Raw genomic sequence first — 20,602 nt, forward strand, 5'->3', positions numbered from 1 at the left:
CATCAAAGCGGCATGGGACAGATTTGCGCCTTTGCGGTACCTGTCGCAAGACCGGCCAAAATGCAAGGACTTGTCCAGAAGCCGAAGAAATAGATAGTTTAAGAGATACAAGCAGTTTTAATTGATTTACATAATTTTTGGTGGACTTCTGGCGGTTTGTAGTCTTGAGGTCCGAAAAAGTGTGTCGGTCGATGGGGTGCGTCGGTCGATGGTGAAACACGTTAACTAATGTTACAACTTCTCATATAATTCTCTGAGATGAACTCGTAAAAAAAGAATCTTGTGACTGGTGCATTATTGGTGCGCTACGTTGACAATAATCCCTCAGGAAGTATCGCTGACACTATCAGCATCGCTTGATATCATTCGAGCTTAAGATTTGTAGCTCCTAAATAGCACACGACCATGATAGTCTACAGTTGAATATTATCATCAAACGCGAATATCAAAAAACATGCAAACTTCATTATAGAAAACATACGTAAATAAATATATACTGTAATGTACAAGGCAGAATTAATCATCCAATTAATTATCCTCAAGGTCAATCAAGAGATTGTTGTTTTCCAAGACCTGGAAAATGCCAAGGAACTTATACTCCTCTATGCATGCGGCAAGCTGGTCCTCGGTATAGCCCTTGGCAATGACTCGCTCCCGAATAATCGGTAGCGCGAGCTCGTGCTGGAAGGAAGAGCCGTCGCCCCGGGCCATCGACAGGATGATCTGATAGATCTTCGTCGTCGGAGTAGTGTCCTCGTCCATCTCGTCAGGGTTCTCAATGAGAGACTTCTTGCACACATCCATCAGCCGCAACGCCTCGTCCACATCGGACATGAGCACTGTGTCGTCGAATCGCATTCGCGCCATGGCCTGCGCCATTCGCAGGATACCCAGCAGAGTTCGTGGCGTTGTGTGGCTGAACTGGCGCTTGCTCTCCTGCTCCTGCTTGTGCTTCTGCCGCATCTGAACGTACGAAGCGACAATGAAATCGCTGACTTCCTTGGGTACCACTGGCCTGTGCTGTCGAGCGAGGGCAATGTACTGTCGAAGGAGTGCCGGATCAAGTGCCTCGAATTCCATCTCCGGATGCTGGCTGTGCATGTGGACGTAGGCAACATGCGACGCCAGTCGCTCGTCCTGCTCTCGCGACGGCTTATCAAGCAGCAAGAACAGGATGTCAAATCGCGACAGCAGCGCAGCTGGAAGGTTAATATTCTCCACTGGCGATAGCTTCGGGTTGTATCGCCCATACAGCGGGTTAGCGGCCGCGAGAATGGACGTTCGCGCGTTCAACGTGGTAGATATGCCGGCCTTGGAAATGGAAATGGTCTGCTGTTCCATAACCTCGTGGATGGCAGTTCGGTCCGAGTCGTCCATTTTGTCAAACTCGTCAATGCAGCAGATGCCGTTGTCCGCCAGTACCAATGCGCCTCCCTCAAGAACCATCTCATCAGTTACCGGGTCCCGCATTACAGCCGCCGTCAAACCAACGCCGGAAGAACCCCGACCAGTCGTGTAAACGCCTCGCGGTGCGACCTTGGCGATATACTTGAGAAGTTGGGACTTGGCGACACCAGGGTCACCCATGAGGCAGATGTTAAGGTCGCCTCGAATCTTCATACCGTCACCAACTTCCTTAGTGACACCACCAATGAGGAGAAGCAGAAGCGCCTTCTTGATATCGTCGTGGCCGTAGATCTCCGGCGCAATTGACCGCGCCAGCCGGTCGTAGACGTTGCCCGCGGCTCTGAAATCTTCAATCCGCTGCCGCGTCTCGGCGTCTATGGTCAGTTCATTGTACTGCTGCTTGTGTTGAACCACATGCTGGGCCTCGAGGTAAGTGTCGGTCAACAGGCCCGCTCGAATGGCCCGGAAGCCTGTGTATGGCGTAGGCAGGAACACACCAGCAATGTCTACTACGTCGCCAGGGTTACAGCTTCGCACGAGCTCGCCGGTCAAATGCACTGTGAGCGTTCGTGGAATATGGCCAATTGGCACCTGATCAGCCATCTCCTGAATCTTGAGGTCCTGGAAAGGCAGAAACTTGGATGCTCGCGTCGACATGAACAGCTGGCCCTTGGTGTTGTTCTCCTTGCACTCCCGCGACGGACATTCTAGCAGGGGAGCAAATTGGCGCGTCTTGATCTCCTGGAAGATCTCATTGCCACACTTATCGCAGGTGTACGCGTTGACCTGGATAGAAGGCTTGACGTCAGAGACACGCGTCACAATGCCCCGCGCAGTGATGAGATGGCCGAGATACTGGCCCCGGATCTCTCGCACGGCCATGGCCTTGCCATTGCCCTTGTACACATCGGTCAGCGGGGAAAAGTACAGCGAGTATCGTCGCGTGAGCTGAGGTGGGAACATGTCTTCAGCAGGGTCGGTTGCCGGGACCTGGTCCGCGTTCTCCCTGTTCAGCTCCTGCAGAACCCGCTCGTTTCGCTGGCGTCTCTGGTGCAGAATTACATCCAGGACCTCGTCCTTGTAGGAGATATCCACAGTGGGCAACGGCATAACTTCGTCCACGGCCTGCGAGAACAGTTCAATGTATCGCGCCGCGTTCTTGCAGATTTCGTCGAGGAGAGGCGTAGCCGGAGCGTCAGGCATAATACCCCCGGCCTCGTCAGCGGCAATGGCCTCCTCGAACTGCTTGACATCATCGAGATCGATCTGAACGATCGAAGCCTCTCTATTCGTGACCTTTGTCAGGACATCCATGTACTTTTTGTGCGTTGAAGACGCGTTCTCCATGTTGACGTCTCCGCTCGCGTCCACGGCGGACGTTTTGAAGTCCTTCACGAAGGACTTTATCTTTTCCTTGAGCACCGTATAATCGACATCGATATTGATCGAGGGTAGGATGGTCGCCATGTTGAATTGACTATGATTAGGGGAGATGGTAGACAGGACGGAGGGAAGGGGGGAAAGGTAAGATGCGTCGGAGAGACGCGTCGTGTTTTCATTTTTTTTTTCGGCGCGGGCGCACAATAATTCCCAACTAGGGAATTGACGCGTCGCGTTTTTAATTGCCCACCCTTCCACGTGCCTCCGCCAATCAAACGCGTAAACTCTCGGTGTACCCAAAGCTTGTCATGTCGTATGAGGACCTGTTGAAGCATGCCAACATCGCCCCAGAGAGGGTGAGCGGTATGGTAGTGGTGTCGCTGAGCCACAACGGGGTTGTCTATTCTTCGGGCATGGAAAATGCCGGTGAGAAGGCTGCGCAGTGCTTGGCTGTGCTCAGCGCTTCCAAACGGTTGGCTAGTGATGAGGCAGTTAAGATGGTGCGAATTCGAACCGAATCAGAGGAGCATTTCATCATCAGCAGTAAGTTGCCACCTTTCGCGTGTTCTTCTTTGCTAACTCTCTAAGATGATGTACATGTGCTATTTGCTATTGTGAACTTATAATAGGTACTTATTATTAACGTAGCCGCGCTATTATGAGACCGATGTGTAAAGCGGTAATATTTTGTCCTAACATTTTCTATGAGATTTACCCTAATAGAAGATCTTTTTTATGTTTCCCATGGTACGTCGCGTATGGTCCGCAAATGCTGTGTGGGTACTTGGCAGTACCAATTTGATTACCAGTAGTACGGTACGGTATTCAACAAGGGAATGAAGTACAGAGTAAATCTTATTCAGTCGTGGACTTCTTTCAAAACCCAGCTGCTGCACTTCCATCTATTGAACCCTGTTGGAGCACTGGTACGTCATGGCTCTCAAAAACTGAGATCAATTGGCTGCTGGAAAGCAATCTTTGGAGACAGAGTGCAGATAATGTACTTTGATCTCAAAGGTGTCGTCGACCTCATCTTCGGAATCACCCTCCTTCATACCGGTTATGACCCATAGAACAGGTAGACCTACTGTAAAGTCCAACCAATTTGAAGAGTTAGCGTGTCTGACAGGCTATGTGGGAGCGGATAATCTCAAGGGCAAAAGGGTCTAACTTGTAATGGGTTTAAGTGCGATTCTACTTAGCTTTGTGAGATTTACAATTACCGGTACAGTGTACCATCTACAGTTCCCTCAATATTTCCTAGTTTATGCATAGAATTCCTGAAGTTATGATACCATACCGCGGTATTAAGATTGTGGAGACATGCCTTTTAAACTCGGATCCAGGTTCATGGTACAGTACAATATGTGTATTTCATTGCAGCGTAAATGATTAACTACCGGAAATTATCTTACTTCGAGCTCCTACTCAGACCGATCGTCCTCTTTTTGTTTTCGTTCATTCGGCGAAAACAAAAAAATGCAGGAAGGTGGTCCTGCGTAGGAGGTCAGTAATGATCAATCAAGTGAGCTGTATTGATAAAGGGACTCGACCAGCAACATTTGAAGGGATGATATACTCATACATGAAAGAGTCCGTACAATATACCAATTAAAAATACCATCAAATTTAAACAATAAACCTATAAAAGATAGCTGTACGCGATGTAAACTAATAGCTTTAGCTTTTGGCAGCGAGCTGCTTCTCAACCTCCTGCTTCATAAGCTTGCCAATCTCTGGCTCAACCCGGGAGAACATTTCGTAAACTCGCTCCCGGACGTCCGGTCTGGCGTCCTTCAAGTGAAGAGAAATGTTATGGAGGAATGGCTTCTGCTGATTAGTCTTGCCAAACACCTTCCAGAACTCCCTAGGCTGGACGTAATCATAGTCAGTTGCACCCCAGTGGAAGGCCGTAGCCTCGCCGACCCACTTCTCGTGGCCCTCGCTGAGCTTAACATCGGTACGATAGTTCAGCGGTGCGAAGGAGCTAGGATAGTTCGCTTCACGGCCATAGTTTTCGAAACAAGCTGGTCCGTCACGCTGGAATGGGCAATGCGCCTGCAATGGCCGATTAATCGGCAGCTGGTTGAAGTTGGCGCCCAATCGGTGTCGCTGAGTATCACTATAGGAGAATAGTCTCGCTTGCAGTACAGGGTCGGCCGACGGCTCAATACCTGGTACAGTGTTCGCAGGACTAAAAGCAGCCTGCTCTACTTCGGCAAAGTAGTTCTCAGGATTCTTGTCGAGAACCAGTTTGCCAAATCGTCTGAGCGGATAGTCTTCATAAGGCCACACCTTGGTCAAGTCAAAGACGCTGAATGGAGCCTTCTCGGCCTGCTCAGGAGTCATGGTCTGAACATAGACCGTCCAGGACGGATACTCGCCTCTCTCAATGGCCTCGTGCAAGTCCTGACCGGCACTGTCTGGGTTATCAGCCGACATTGCGTGAGCCTCTTCGTTGTTGAAGGTCTTGATACCCTGGTCTGTTTTAAGATGGATCTGTACGTAGTGCCACTCACCCTTGTTGTTGGTCCACTTGTACGTGTGAGCTGAGAAACCATGCATGTGCCTGTACGAGTATGGAGTAGCTCGATCAGAGAATAAGAACATGGTGTTATGGACAGACTCAGGGTTGTTGCACAAGAAATCCCAGAAGATATTGGGATCCTTCAGGTTCGTCTGCGGATCTCGACTCTTCTGAGTGTGAATGAGGAAGGGGAACTGGACACCATTCCTGATAAAGAAAATAGGGGAATTGATGTTCACCCAGTCAATCACACCCTCTTGGGTGTAGAACTTGATTGCAAACCCACGAGCGTCTCGGGCAGCATCTGGGGTGCCTCGCTCACCCGCGACGGTCGACAAACGAGTGAACACGGGAGTCTTCTTTCCCACGCCACTGAGGAAGTCGGCGCTGACAATGTCAGATACATCATCAGTGACTTCAAAGTAGCCATGGGCGCCGGATCCCTTTGCGTGAACAACTCGCTCGGGAATACGCTCACGATCGAAGTGGGCCAAGAGGTCAATCAGGTGGTGGTCCTGCAACAAGTTCGGGCCAAATTTGCCAATCTTGAGCATGGCATTGGGATCCCGAACGGGGCATCCATTGGAGGTAGTGTAGAGAGGAACGGAGTAAGACTTGTCGGCGGACATAGCTATTGAACTCAGAGAATACTCAGAAGAGAATAGAAATGCGATATCGAGGAAATTGACTTTTTGGCGTAGATATATATAATATACGCCATTGGTCCAGAAGCTATACGCCTCAAACTTGCTTTTTAGCGTCAGTTCTAGGACCAATTATTGTACTCCGGTCAAATGCCAATCATTTCATTCCAAAATATGAATGCCCATCATTGGTCGCTGCTCCTTCACGGCACTGCCCTTCCTTTTTCAGTAATAGCGCGGGCATAAGTTTCGGTCATATCCCCACCTGGCCAAAACACTCGAGGGGTCTTTTGTTTTCTGATGTGGACGCTACGCCCAGCGGCGTTAATATACTAAGAAGTAAAAGATAAGAAGAAAGTTTGAACCCCCTTTGCCTCGACGGTATGGAACTTTGTTGATAATACATGGCGTCCTCTTTATTGTAGACGCACGATTTCCTGCTTCCGCACGCGTTCCTTGTGAGCGGGAAAAAAATTGGCTATAGAAATAGAGCATTTTCCGACCCAGTCATCAATTTATCCTCATTGCACAAATACAAACCTTCATGATGAACGGAATTGATTTTTCAGCTCATTCATCCCATTACAGGTAGTTTCCGACGACAAAGCGGTCAAGGATACACCAACCAAACTCCTTTATGATGTCAGCGTACTCGACATCTTCACGGAGTTAAGGCCAATTCCAAGTACGAAAACGCAACTGGTAAGTTCGAACAATAAAAGAAAGCTCGATTTACAGCCAGTACACTCGCCATCCCACTAGATCAATGGCAGGCAAACAAGAAGACTGAATAAGGCGTGGGCCAAGGCCAGTCGTGAAACCAATGCGGAGGGGGAGGGGGGATGCAGTTCTGATGCATTTCAACGCACGATGGAGTCCTATATGATTTAGAACACTGTAATGAATGGTAGCTCACGTCGAATGGCAGTCGAAAAAATAAAATTACACCTTGGCAATACGCTTGAAAAATAAGCGCCCCTAGCCTAGAACAGACCTTGCAGTGCATATGTAATTGTCCATGGTGACGGTATACTAGCATACAATCGCGGGTATGTACATTAACTCCGGTGGAGACCTCTTTTGTATTCAGACTTCAATAAAAGAAAGTGATCCACTAAAGGCCGATGAGTGGTCGTCTGCACAAAGGTGCGCCTGTGTGATTGATTCCTTCATAAACACTAGCGGAATTAAGGGGTAGGTACTACGCTAACCAAAACCACTGGGGGGCGAGGGGGAGGGGGCGTCGATTGCTATTGACAGTCGCCAAGGATTTTGTGAAAGAAATTCGGGCTTCAGGGCTCGGAATGTTTTCATACTGGTTAAATTTTCCTAGTGCGGCGTCCGCGCCGCACTCTTCCTCGTCAGCGTACACAGAGCAATTGTAGCCCATCATTTTATCGAATATGATTGTTTGCGTCAGTATCCTGCAGCATACATATTCCATGGGTAGAACTCTTAATTGCAGTACCGTTATGCTCGTTTGAAGTCAGAATTCACTATAGTGATTGTATCTCTCAAGGAACGCGTCGGGTTAAAGCCGCACGGTCGGAGCATATAACCACTCCGAACCCTGTTTCACTTACGGCCAGCCGACGTGCGGCGCAGCTAAGATCATCCAAAATACTCCACCAACGGAAGAAGTCGCCTTGTCAGTCGGAGAGCCGAGAGAGAGGGAGACACGGACAAGTCTCGTAGGTAAGTACACTTGAATGCATCTCGCGGATTATCCGATTGAGGTATATACCTATTTGGGGTCGATTAAACATGACTGGGTACGCAAGAGACGCCCGAGTCGCAAAGTCCATCGGATTTAATGGAAATTATGGGTAAAACCAAAGCAGAAGACTAAACCCTCCCACTGATTTTCTGCCCTGGTTGATATTCATTTCCTTTGCTGTACGTATTTCTTTTGGGTGGCTGTACGACCTTCGAAACTGAAACCCCATCTTAGGATCGTCGCCGCACGGTCCTTCTTTATTCAGGGATGGAGTTAATTCCGTGCATTACCGTGCATATAAAAATTAAAGCCTAATTTAAGCAAGCAAAAAGAAAACAGCGTATACATTTTCCTGTAGTGCTTCCAGGGTAATGAAGAACGCGTATTGGAATGGCACAATTCAATCGCCACCTCAACCACTAAGTCCGGCTATTTATTCATGTTTTGATTTTTTTTTCAGTAAACCTCCTAGTTCGACAGTCTTTTGTGGGGTCGGAATTGGAATTGGACGGCGCGCGGTACTTTCCTAGAACAAGAGTCAAATGAGTACGGCTGTGTCACTTTAATAGCATGGTTTTCTTTTTTATTCACAGTAAGGAAACATCCCCCAGGTGTATTTGCAAGTAACTGTACATAGCTATTTTTCATAACCCTTCGCCGCAGGAACCGCACCTCGCCCGCGTGGAACTCCCGTTTCACGCACGAAACGGGCCTGCGGCGGACATTAGCATATGTCCTTACAGAAAATAAAAAAGAAAACAAACGACGCGCTACGTATAACTTTGACTCCGCCATAACTTTCTGCCCTATCACCTCACTTACTTTTTAGATATTCCATCGAGTTCTAATTCAGTTGAGCAATTGGCTCTCTTCATCCCACCCCACTGTTTTATGATTTAGGCGAAAGTAAAAAGTAACTAGTCAACTTTGCAATTGAGTTAACGAAGCTTTCTATTTACCTCCGGGTACATTGAAGTAATACCCTTAGGGCGAATTGTTACCAGTAGACAAGGATATTATACATTTCCGATGCGTATGCAATATGTTCGTGTATGCAACGAGGAATCGGAGCTTGTGTTCAAGGGGGCATCTACATCAATTGAAGTTTCACACTCATCATTATGCGTCTTATTTCCGATGGTGTTAATGCAATGCGGGGATATGAACACCACTCCCTCTCGTACCCACTGATTCGACACAGTGGCTCTTCCATACGGGCGGTCGTGGGGCCTTGCAGGATCCAGGCATCTCATTTGTTCGATCCGCAAGATGGCTGAGGCGTTTAGACGATTCCTTGTCTCCAATGAGTTGCAAACAGGAGCGACGTATGGGTTCTTCTGGAGAGCCGAATAAGTATAAAAGGGGCCAATTCTTTGCTCTTTCTCTCAATTCCCTATCTTCGTTATTCTATTAAGAACTCGAACATAACTCTATCTTTTAGCAATGGCTCCTGCTTCTCACTATGACTTCATCATTGTTGGTGGTGGTACTGCCGGTAACACTGTGGCTGGCCGTCTCGCCGAGAACCCCAACGTGACTGTCTTGATCGTTGAGGCTGGTGTTGGCAATTCTCATGAGATTCCTGAGATTACCACTCCCTCCAATGCTATGAACCTGCGAAACTCTCAGTACGACTGGGCCTATAAGTCCACCATGGTCAAGCGAGATGACTACGAGCGAATTGAGAAGCCTAACACTCGTGGTAAGGCTCTGGGTGGTAGCTCCTCTCTCAACTACTTCACCTGGATCCCAGGCTGCAAGCCTACCTTTGACAACTGGGAAGAGTATGGTGGTAAGGAGTGGACTTGGGATCCATTGCTTCCATACCTTCGAAAGAGTGCCACCTACCACGATGACGCAAAGCTCTACTCGCCGGATCTCAAGAAGATTGGCGGCGGTGGCCCAATCCACATTTCCCATGCCGAGCTCCTCGATGAGTTGGCCCCATTCCGTGAAAAGCTCGTTCAGGCTTGGAAGTCCACTGGAAGAGATATCCAGGAGAACATCTACGATGGTCACATGGGTGGTCTCAATCACTGCTGTGACACTATTTACCGTGGTGAGCGATCTGGTAGTTTCCTCTTTGTCAAGGGCCAGAAAAACATCACTGTCCTTGCTGAGGTCCACTCCAAGAAGCTTATCATCGATGCTGCCGATCGAGTTGCGAAGGGTGTAACTGTTATTGATTCGTCTGGTAATGAGCACAGCTACTACGCTTCGCGAGAAGTCATTCTTTCTCAGGGCGTTTTCGAGAGTCCAAAGCTCCTTATGCTTTCTGGTGTTGGTCCAAAGGATGAGCTCAAGAAGCACGGAATCGAGGTCATCGTTGAGTCTCGACATGTTGGCAAGAACTTGCTCGACCATCCAGGTGTACCATTCGTGCTTCGTGTCAAGGACGGATACTGCATGGATGACGTCCTTTTGCGAAAGGGGCCAAAGAACCAGGCCGCGGTTAATGCCTATCAGAAGGCAAAGTCGGGCCCAGTCGCCTCGGGTCTTCTTGAGATGGTTGGTTTCCCTCGAATCGACGAGTATTTGGAGAAGGATCCTCAGTATCGAAAGGCGAAGGCTGCCAATGGTGGCAAGGATCCATTCTGCCCAGAGGGACAGCCCCACTTCGAGCTTGACTTTGTTTCCATGTTCGGATCCGCATTCCAGTGGCATTACCCAGTTCCAAAGGAAGGCTCCTACATTAGCGTTGTCGTCGACTTGGTCAGACCAGTCTCTGAGGGTGGTGAGGTCACTCTTAACAGCAATGACCCTCTTGTCCAGCCCAACATCAACTTGAACTTCTTTGCTGATGACCTGGACATTATTGGTATGCGAGAAGGTATCCGATTCAGCTATGACCTTCTCACTAAGGGTGACGGCTTCAAGGACATTGTTGTCTCCGAGTATCCATGGGAGATGCCTCTTGATAACGACGAAGAGATGAAGCGAGCTGTTTTGGACCGTTGCCAGACTGCGTTCCACCCATGTGGCACTGCCCGTCTCTCCAAGAACATCGACCAGGGTGTCGTTGACCCCGCCCTCAAGGTCCATGGCGTCAAGAATCTCCGAGTTATTGATGCCTCTGTCATCCCAATTATTCCTGACTGCCGAATCCAGAACTCTGTTTACATGGTCGGTGAGAAGGGTGCAGATCTTATCAAGGCTGCCCACAAGGATCTCTACAAATAATCTTGCTGATATTCCATTTTTTTGTTTATAGGTGAGTATTTTAAATATAACTTGATTTGATTAATTCTGGGTCAACTGCCGCGCTCTAACAATTCATTCACTGCACCCCCGCCGAGTTTTAATACAGCGACATGCTGGTTGTTACAACCAACATTCTACTCTATATGACTTTCTCTTTGTCTACTTCTGAGCTTTCCTTGACAACCAATTACGATAATACTGCCCGCTCGCCGAATGCAGTACGTACCTTAGGGATCAAATCTAACTAGAGAAAAGACTTGATCCACCGCAAGCAGCATGATATTTAATACCGAAGTACGATGTACCTTACCTCCGACGCAGTCCCACTTCGCCGCGTGAAACGCCCGCGAAGTGTGACGGCGGTGTCGCTTCGCGAAAAACTTACGCGGAAGGTGGGACTGCGAAGGAGGTGACGATGTACCCATTACCCTACAGGAATTTCTCCAAGAAAAGTATTTTCATCTATAACTTGATGATACCTACCGGTACTACGTTCAGTATTTTGAACCATTCCTTCCTCATTCAGGATGCAGCGTTAATCAATTCACATGTCATAAGCGTGCACGGTGCGCCTTCGCTCATCTATCTATCCTGTATATCATTCGTACACATGCGCGTCGTGCATGATAAGTAAATGTAGTCCAAGTACATACACAATGTACTAATTTAGCGAATGTTCTCAGGAGCTAGCGCGCGCGCACGGTGCCTACTTATCTCGTAAACATGTCATACAACCATACTTCAATATTGAATTGATAATCCAGGGGGAATGGTCGCTATATGATCTGAAGAGCAAGGAAAAGTGTTGCTATATATTACTACGGGACGGCATAGGTGAATAAATATGTTGGAGATGAGACGATCACCGCGACTAGCCAGCAGCAGAGCCACACGATTACGAACATCAAAAACGGGAGTGAATAGACTCACCGAGCGCCGACAGGTCAAAAGGCCTATTGAAATCCGTAATCACAAGCGCAAGACGTCACCCTGTGAAGAGGAGTTTGCTGCTATGGTACAGCAAAGGCGTCCTCCGCCGCCTCAGACCTTAGCTCCGCCTGCAATTATAGAAGAACCAAAACCCAAGCTGACGGTCCGTGAGGTGCTGGGCATGGAACCCGGGGATCCTAGAATAACTCGGCCCCTCTCGGAACTAAAAACGGTTGATATTATACAGGATCCTCGTACCTCGGAGGAGCTGCCTGATATTATTGGGTGGGATCAATATATTCCGCCTCTTGATATAACTGCACCTTCTAAACCACCAGTTTTCCTTAAACATACCCATATTTATATGGAGCCAGCGGATCAAGACGCTAATAATTGTGAAGCTAATGCTTGCAAAGAAGCTACGAAAAAAATGCTCCAAAAGATGAACGAATTTGCCCAGCGATCTTACGAAGACGATTGGATGTACGAATGATTTCCTGACGATAAAGGACCACGACTAACATACCCTCTCCTCTCCCTTTCTCCCTCCCCCCCCCCCCCTCTTTTTTAATGAAATTGTAATTATGAACTAATGTCAATTAAAGGTGTAACTCCCTGTATCATGTTTTAGTTGAGTAGATGTCCACTGACTAAAAAATAGCTTATGATCTCTTAGATTGCCAACAGATTGACACACTAGAGAATGCTCGAAGTGTAAAGGACTCTAACTGGACACCCTTATCCAATATGCTCGGCGAGTTGACCCGTTGAGAATCAGCTTTCGATTAAAGACCGAAGCGTCCCGCTGCAAAGCTTTTTGAACAACGCATTTCCTCCTACACATTACCAGACTGTCTACTGTAATTTTGACGTCAAAAGTCATGTAGCACAGTTTTAGTACTAAGGAGAACTTGAGTTCTCTCTATATTCGGCATCTGAAATGTGTAGGATCGTATTGCAAGGCTCTGCTCTTGTACTAATATAAGTGTGGGGCACTGAATTAGCCATTCAAGAGGAGTATTATGCTTCTACAGTCGGTTTAACAATAGGCCTCATCTCCGAGAATAGGGCATTACTCGTTTTTCATAAACTTCCCATGACGCTTCCCAAAACTCTTATTATAACACCAGATAATAATAGAGAACAGATTTCCAAATAATATCTAACGATAGAACAGTCGCATGTTCTTTTAATGGATGGGATTTTTCGTCCGTAATCCATGAGAAACCCGCGTCGGGGGTACTCCGCCGCGCGTCTCGTTAATTACCAAAAAAAAAAAGACCGCGTAATGAACGCGACCACACTTTAAATCTCAATTTCAACTCTTTTGCAGAATAAAGAGGATAAATGTACATATCGCCGGAGAACTATAAAAGGACGTTTGAAGACATACGCAAATCGTCATTATCGCATTCGACATGTAAGGTGGTATTATTTGTTTCCGCGTTGGACATTGACGCTTTGTGCTCGGCAAGGATGCTGTCTAATCAGCTCAAAGCGGAGATGATTCCACATAAGACTGTACCTGTTGCCGGTTACAGCGAGCTCCTTAGCATGTACAAGACTCTGGACGACGATATTGTTAACGTTATTTGCTTTGGATGCGGTGCGATCGTGGATCTGGAGTCCTATTTTGAGATCATCTCTGAAGACGGCCAGGAAGCATCAGGCAGAAAGATATATGTCATCGACAACCATAGACCCTGGAACCTGGACAACCTCTTTGGGTCGACACAAGTGATTTGCTTTGACGATGGAAGTATAGATGATACGCTGAATCAGCACCACGAAGCATACTTGCATTTGCTGGAGGTATCCGAAGAAGATCTCGAGGGCTCTGAGAACGACGACAGCGAAGAAGAAGATGACGAAACGCGGTCACTTGATTCGATTGGTAGCAATGATGGCCGTCAAAGGGAGAAAGATGCTGCGAGAGAGGGTCGCAGGGCCGAGAGAGCTAAGAAGCGAAGTGAGTACGAGAGGGATACACAATTGCTAGAAAATTACTACGCCCAAGGAACATATCTCAATGCATCTTCGACGACACAAGTGTATACGCTGCTGTCGAACGTGGGCGGCGCCAATATCGCAAATCTCTGGCTGACTGTTGTCGGCGTGACCTCGCTTGACAATCAATACCCACTGATATACGCGGATATGTATCCGATTATCCGTGACGAGGTTATTAGAATGTGCCCGCCCTCGAATGGGAATGCATCTGATGATAATTCACTTAGCATAGAGACTGATTTTTCTCTCTTCTTGCTGCGGCATTGGACTCTGTATGATTCGATGATACATTCGTCGTATCTCTCCGCCAAGCTCCAGCTATGGACTGAAGAAGGAAGAAAACGGCTTCACAAAATGTTGGCCAAAATGGGTGTGTCTCTCCAAGAAGCGAAGGAGAAGTGGACCCACATGCATATCCCCGTGAAAAGAACTTTGAAGGAAAAACTTTCGTCGGTTTCTGGGTCATATGGTATAGAGGAAGTCATCAGGAACGGTGTGGTTAGGAAATACGGGTTCAAGGGGTCTCTTTCCGCAGGGGATTGCGTCGAGGCCCTCAGCGCACTCCTCCAAGGACCAATTGATTTTAGTCGTGAACAGTGGGATAACCCTGGTGAGGAAATTGTACAGGATACGAATGGAGACCATTACAAGTTCTGGATTTCAAATTTCTTTGAAGCGTGGGACTCACTTTCCAGCATCAATAAGCTCTTGGAAGCAGTTGACCGTGCGAAAGAGCTTCAAAAGGCAATTGCTGCAACTGGAACGACACTGTTCGAGAAGCGACAAATTAAGGACCTTCGTGCGTTCAGGCTTGCCGTCGTTCGAGATGACCCGATACTAGAGCTGTACAGAAACCCTCTTGCCCTTGCCAGGCTAGGAGTCTGGGTCGCAGAAGGATGTGCTGAGATGCATTCGAAACCTCTGCCATTAGTAATCGCAGCACTCGACCCAACAAGAGACACCTATCTAGTGCTTGGCATGGGTGCGTTCAAATCGAGATCAGCGGAATTGACGGCGCCATCTTACGAAAGCAGCTACAACTCTTTCGGTACAGCATTCCAGGCCACTGCCACAAAAATCAATGCACAGGTCAAAATTGACGCGTTTGAAAGCTCTGTGATTGAAGTAGCCAAGCATGATCTAGCACGATTTTTAGAAGCATTAACCCTTAGTGGTTTGGTGTAATATATTCGTTCCTATCCATGGTTCTTGGGGACTGGTTCGGTTTGACCTTTCACGCTGCGAAGTATGATAGAATGGGCACAGTAGGAGTAAGTCTGTTCTTCTTTTTTTTTTTGACAATACCTAATTATTGCACTCTGTCCCCATCACTCACCTAATGAATGACTATAGATAGATGGATACTGCTTTCTATAGCAGTGTCCAATGGCCCAATTGGACAGCTCGTATGTGGCTAGTTTGATATTTTTCTGTCCATGTACTTAATTGTTTCCAGTTTCTTAGTTGAGTATCATCTCAGCTACATTCAGAGTCCTTTTACGGTCGTTCATGGTAAGCTACTCAACCAGTCTGCGTAAATATTATACCGCGGAAATATTTCATCACGAGAATCGCAGTGCGGCAGATCGCGACTTGAAGACAGGTCATTGTGAACAAATCATCTACTAAGCTTAGTACACCAACATCAAGCCAAAAAAAATGAACCTACAAACACTAGTTCTGTTTCTATCGCTAGTTGTCCCCGTGCTTGGTCAATTTGGCAACATCTTCGAGCATCTGTTCCGACAGCAACAACAACAGCAGGATCCACGGGCTGGGATCCATAAAGATTCGAACTGGGTGGAGCATTCATATGATGAAGGTAAGTGATTCGATAAGACCTATCAATGGTTGCTGATAAAGGAAATAGACCGATGTGACAAATATCTGTGTCCGGATACTTTGGCTTGTGTGAAAAATGCAATTGACTGTCCATGTCCATTCAGCGGTAGTCAGCTCAAGTGTGTTTTACCAGATAAGAAGGCATATGTTTGCATCAGCAAGCCAGCGGATGGTGATCCAGAAAAGCGTGATTGCTCATTTGTTAAGAAGGCCTGGGAAGGCAAGGTGTAATAGATGGTTTTCGATTTCGTATTTTAATGATGATGACTTGCTTAGTGCTATCTGTACTGGATGCTTATGATTTAGTACGTACGTACTGACGTGCGGCTGCCATTGACCATCGGCGCGTTTGTTAGTGCCTGATCATTGATATCAATGTTGAAATATTGCTATTGCTAATCTCGGTTTCTATTTGCGACCCAACGTCTGTATACAACTTCCCTGACAAAACTCTTTCGAAGCAAGTCGTCAATTGTAGCTGGACGCGAATCCGGCAAGTCCACATAGCAGAATACTAGAGTTTTCTTAACTCCTCCAATAACTCTACCAATGCTGCCATTCCACCACCACTTATTCGGATTTGCTTCTTTGCTTGGAATCACAATGACTGAAAACTCTGCATGCGAAAATGGAGGGCCACGCTTGTAAAGCATATAATCCACACCAAATTTGACGCCATTACGGACACACCAACCCCGAGATCGGAAGTGGTGATATGCCACATAATGATACAGAAACTTGTCATCATGAGATGAAAAAACATTAAGAAGCTCCTGCACAGAGAGGCTCTCCACTTCGAGGGCACCTAGCCCATATGCCAAAAACAATGCCTCGACTGGCATCAGTTGGAGATATTCCTGCTGTACCAATTTCTCCTCCTCGATAATAACTTCGTCTTCGGCCCGGCGAGATGCAGTGAGTTCTTCCTCTTCATCCTCCTCACCGAAAATGATATCAGAAGGCTGCGGAGCGGAGGAAGTGCTTACGCCTGCGTCCAATGCTCGTCGTCTCTCAAGCTCCTCTTGCTCGGCCCTGGCTCGCTCTTTCTTGAACTTTTTCCGTTCTCGTCTCCGGGCTTCGGTGATATCTTCAGCAGTTATTTTATCACCACCTTTCAAACCGAGACGCCTGGCTGTTCGAATAAACCACGATGGCTCAGATCGCGACAGGGTTCCCTTCCCAAAGAAACCCATGCTCCATAAGGCGTTTATACTGAACTCATCAGTTACTTTTACAAAGCAAGTGCCATCGTCTGCCGTAACAAGATCTCCTTTGCACACGATCTTTTCGGGTTTGTCACAGAAATAGGCATAAACAAACCACAATACAGAAAGCGGATTATGGAGAAACACCGGCGGCAATGCCTTGACCTCTACTGGAAGAGGGTACTTGAACAAGCCGTTCAAGTTCTTCTTTGGCTTTCTATCACTAACGTTAGCATACCACCAACAAAGAGCTAATTCCATAAGCTGCAAAGACAATTGTTCAGATACCGTTGTAGTCTATTAAAGATTGGCTATCATCCACATCCAGAGGATCCCCCTGGAAATTGATCCAGCACAAAGAATAAAGTGTCATCACTAACAATTAAGTCCGAGCAAACTAGGGAAAACGAACCCTCAATTCACTTACCCCATTAATCGATGTCCATTTAACAAATTTTAGGACGACTTCAAGAGAGAATGGATTATCAATCTCCTCTCAAGAAAGAAAGAAGAAAAAGGAGAAATCTTGGAGAAGCAAAAAATTTCAACCGTTTTGAATGGTACGTCCAATAGCGCGTGCGCGCGCACTCGGAAAAGTTTGTTCGAGCCGCACAGTACGCGGCAAAATTTTATAGTCTATAATTACGCCTACAAATCACGCGTTTACAAAGCGACTTGCCCTTCCAAGTAAATAGTGAGGTTCTTAACCGCTACCACTTGTATGCTATATTGCATGTTGCAATTTAAGTGATTGGAATTGGTCAGGATGTTAGACACATGGTTAGTGCCTACCGAGGGGGGATATCAAAGCCGTTCGGAATATTACAAGTAGAAACTACAGTGCATTCCAAAACTGCAACAAGATGAGTCCCCATTTATCTAATGGAAATGGCGATAAAGGGGCAGAAATGGAAACGTGGTTGCCAGGGCAACCAGGAAGCGTCTCAGCCGCATTCCAGCAATTTGAAGTTGTTGTTTTGTAAACATGGCAGATTTCTCATAGTCAGCTTCCCCATAAAAGCAAACAAAACGACGGAGAATTGCTAACATTGCAAAAGGCTTAGAGGCAAAGTATGAGTGCGCTATTCCCTGATTCGCAGCGCTACGAAGGGTCGCCATATAAGCGATTTGTAAGTGATGATGGGCACATTTGCGTCGAGCAATCGATATACTAACAAAATATCAGACATCACCCAAGAGAAAGGAAGCTATTAATCTCGGTTCACCTTCTGTCAATCGTTCCAGTCCAACCAAATCCTCATCGTCATCATCATATACCCAATCATTTTGTACACGACCGGATTTTGCCAAAGCAAAATCGACGCAAAGGCTCAACTCGGTGGAGACAAGATTTGAACTGCCGTCTTCTTCGCGCAAGAGACCATTGCCCCCTCAGAGGTCTCCAATTAGACTGAGATCAACTACAGAGCGACTGACACGACAATTAAAAACAACCACTTTGGCGTCCAGCCGTCCAACGTCTAATATATCTTCGACCAGCAGGGGGCTTGGCTCGCCTCCCAATTTACGGCCAATAACTCATATGTTCAGATCCAATAGCAGCATTTCAATTACTGATGATGATGAGAACTTTCCTACCAACAGGGTATACCCAAAGCGACGCAAAATTGTGACCTTCGATTCTGATTACCATCCTACAGATAAACGTGCCTCTAGGGAGTTGAGCGAAGACACAACAAGTGTGAGTGAACTCAAAAAGATTGTCATATCGCTACAGGAGCATGTTTCACGAATCCAATCAGAACACCGAAGAGAAATGGCAGAACTACGGGCATTAATGAGGGACCAAACTGACCTGATTAAGCAATTGATGAGATGATTATGACGTTCTTTTATTTATTATTTTTGACTTTTACGTATTATGTAATCAGTGTAATGATGCCATAGGCGATTTCCTACGAGTGATTTGTGTATCGTAGTAGAGCAGTAATTGACACTTCGCTGTAGAAGCCCCCCCCCCCCCCCCCCACTGCGATTCAATGTTGCGTCAAAATGCCCTACCAACCGGAGTAGCATTGCCCACTTGATTGCCCACGTGAACCCTGTAGCATTTATACCATTGAAACTTAATCGCCATGGCATGTATATTAATTCGTGCTAACAAACCATAGACGAGTTTTGAGTTCTCCAATATAAACCCTAACATAAGGTGTATCGACTTTATTTTTTTATATTAACGTTATCAGAATCTATTAGACTCATAATAATACGTTACTATCATTACAACTTCCCACACTCTGAGATGAGCTGATGTCAAATGAATCTTGTGACTGCTGCATTTATGGTGCACAACGTTGACAATATCCCTTCGGGAAGTACACTATCAGCATCGCATGGTACTTTAGTACACCTCCTTCTCTTTCGCATCCATAAATGTAGGATGAACTAAGGCCGGAAGAGGGCTGCTCAATAGCATTGCTGTCGATTAACAACACAGTTCAGCGATCAATTGGCAGCTCTCAATAAACTTTAGCTGATAAAAAAATATGCAGTTAACGTACTCTTTTCAAATAAATGGCAGCAACGTGTGGTACGGTAATACCGGTAGTTCAGGAAAAGACATTTAAATGTTATATTAATCTAATAAATAAAGGAATGGGTAGAAAATAAATAAAACAAAGCAGAAACTTTTTATCTGGACTCTCGGACGAGGGTTAGTATTAATGCGTGCTCAAAATGTTTGCAATGCGCTTGTGCTTTTCGGATCGGCGTGATCTCAAGTTGACGGTTAATAAATGGTTGATGGTTGACAATTGTCGGTAGTTCGGTGTTTATCGTCGAGAAAATGAGATCGAGTCCGACAGCATAGATGGAGAATACTGTCCTGGGAAAGGAGAAAGCATGTTCAGCACGCTACTTGGCTTGACTCGCTTGCTTCGCTTGGCTGGACCAGAGGCAGACACCTGTGGAGAAACGGTGTTGTTGGCACCCTGGGACTTGTTGGAGTGAATAGAGAAGAGAGCCATTTTTGTGAAGTAATCGGTGTTGTGTTTGACTGTATATTGTTCAGCTGCTTGATTGATTGAGTAGTTGTTATTGGATGATGATAGGAAATCCAAATCCAAAGGCAGATTTCCACATCCTTATATACCTTTTTTTTCAACAGTCTTCAATAGACATAAAAATAAAACAGTGAGAAAGAACGCGGATGTAAAAGTAATCATTTGAAGACTATTTTCGAACCTGTGTAAACTTGCCGTACAAATGCCACGGCTGAACTGACGGAGACCACCAATAACCGGAAGGTAGCCGCGGGTAACCGTGCATCGGAAAATTTTTTTACGATGGACCCACCCCTAAGGTTGGACAGCCGTATGTAGGAGTTGTCTCATCGTCGATCATGTTTTATTAAGCTGGAAATAGGTGCATTTCATTTCTTTACATAGCGTCTTGCCACTGCTGCTAAGAAAAGAATACCACGTTTACGTGTATACATGGTGACTATTGCTAATTTATGCAGATGACTATAGCACGAGGCTTGGCTTGAATGCGACTTCAGAAGGTCGACAGACTCTCAATTGCCGGTCCTCGTCAGTATGGCATGAATGAACTCTACATTCCGCCGCGAAACCATCTTGAACACAAGTACTCTCGGTCAACAGTGTATTCTGTAATTCTCATAGTAGTTTCATTGAATTTTGTTGCGTGTGTCTATCCATGTCAGTTCATTGTACAGAAACATTGCTTTCAGCTATTCAGCCACCATATAGTACATGAA

General features: G+C 46.5%; 9 protein-coding genes across 9 annotated transcripts; 6 read left to right on the forward strand and 3 right to left on the reverse strand.

Moving 5' to 3' along the window:
- Positions 1-528: 528 nt before the first annotated feature.
- On the reverse strand, positions 529-2,874 carry MCM7 (DNA replication licensing factor MCM7; the record flags this gene model as incomplete). The annotated part of the gene is made up of 1 exon (XM_076687593.1): positions 529-2,874. The coding sequence occupies one exon, from the start codon at positions 2,872-2,874 to the stop codon at positions 529-531; it is 2,346 nt and encodes a 781-aa protein (XP_076538152.1).
- A 221-nt stretch (positions 2,875-3,095) lies between these two features.
- Positions 3,096-3,413, forward strand: TRVA0_065S00122 (uncharacterized protein; the record flags this gene model as incomplete). The annotated part of the gene is made up of 2 exons (XM_076687594.1): positions 3,096-3,330; positions 3,376-3,413. The coding sequence occupies 2 exons, from the start codon at positions 3,096-3,098 to the stop codon at positions 3,411-3,413; spliced, it is 273 nt and encodes a 90-aa protein (XP_076538153.1).
- A 1,054-nt stretch (positions 3,414-4,467) lies between these two features.
- Positions 4,468-5,943, reverse strand: CTA1 (catalase; the record flags this gene model as incomplete). Its single annotated transcript, XM_076687595.1, has 1 exon — positions 4,468-5,943. The coding sequence occupies one exon, from the start codon at positions 5,941-5,943 to the stop codon at positions 4,468-4,470; it is 1,476 nt and encodes a 491-aa protein (XP_076538154.1).
- A 3,175-nt stretch (positions 5,944-9,118) lies between these two features.
- On the forward strand, positions 9,119-10,855 carry TRVA0_065S00166 (GMC family oxidoreductase; the record flags this gene model as incomplete). Its single annotated transcript, XM_076687596.1, has 1 exon — positions 9,119-10,855. One exon carries the CDS (start codon positions 9,119-9,121, stop codon positions 10,853-10,855), a length of 1,737 nt encoding a protein of 578 aa, XP_076538155.1.
- Positions 10,856-11,720: 865 nt separating this feature from the next.
- On the forward strand, positions 11,721-12,299 carry TRVA0_065S00188 (uncharacterized protein; the record flags this gene model as incomplete). Its single annotated transcript, XM_076687597.1, has 1 exon — positions 11,721-12,299. The coding sequence occupies one exon, from the start codon at positions 11,721-11,723 to the stop codon at positions 12,297-12,299; it is 579 nt and encodes a 192-aa protein (XP_076538156.1).
- A 983-nt stretch (positions 12,300-13,282) lies between these two features.
- Positions 13,283-15,001, forward strand: CDC45 (DNA replication initiation factor CDC45; the record flags this gene model as incomplete). The annotated part of the gene is made up of 1 exon (XM_076687598.1): positions 13,283-15,001. One exon carries the CDS (start codon positions 13,283-13,285, stop codon positions 14,999-15,001), a length of 1,719 nt encoding a protein of 572 aa, XP_076538157.1.
- A 474-nt stretch (positions 15,002-15,475) lies between these two features.
- Positions 15,476-15,889, forward strand: LCL2 (Lcl2p; the record flags this gene model as incomplete). The annotated part of the gene is made up of 2 exons (XM_076687599.1): positions 15,476-15,638; positions 15,687-15,889. 2 exons carry the CDS (start codon positions 15,476-15,478, stop codon positions 15,887-15,889), a joined length of 366 nt encoding a protein of 121 aa, XP_076538158.1.
- A 164-nt stretch (positions 15,890-16,053) lies between these two features.
- Positions 16,054-17,295, reverse strand: SEN2 (tRNA splicing endonuclease subunit SEN2; the record flags this gene model as incomplete). The annotated part of the gene is made up of 2 exons (XM_076687600.1): positions 16,054-17,080; positions 17,291-17,295. 2 exons carry the CDS (start codon positions 17,293-17,295, stop codon positions 16,054-16,056), a joined length of 1,032 nt encoding a protein of 343 aa, XP_076538159.1.
- A 641-nt stretch (positions 17,296-17,936) lies between these two features.
- TRVA0_065S00276 (uncharacterized protein) lies at positions 17,937-18,703 on the forward strand (the record flags this gene model as incomplete). The annotated part of the gene is made up of 2 exons (XM_076687601.1): positions 17,937-17,993; positions 18,050-18,703. 2 exons carry the CDS (start codon positions 17,937-17,939, stop codon positions 18,701-18,703), a joined length of 711 nt encoding a protein of 236 aa, XP_076538160.1.
- Positions 18,704-20,602: the final 1,899 nt, after the last annotated feature.

The sequence above is a fragment of the Trichomonascus vanleenenianus genome (assembly GCF_965637985.1).
Source record: "Trichomonascus vanleenenianus strain CLIB 3782 genome assembly, contig: TRVA0_065S, whole genome shotgun sequence".
Taxonomy (NCBI): domain Eukaryota; kingdom Fungi; phylum Ascomycota; class Dipodascomycetes; order Dipodascales; family Trichomonascaceae; genus Blastobotrys; species Blastobotrys vanleenenianus.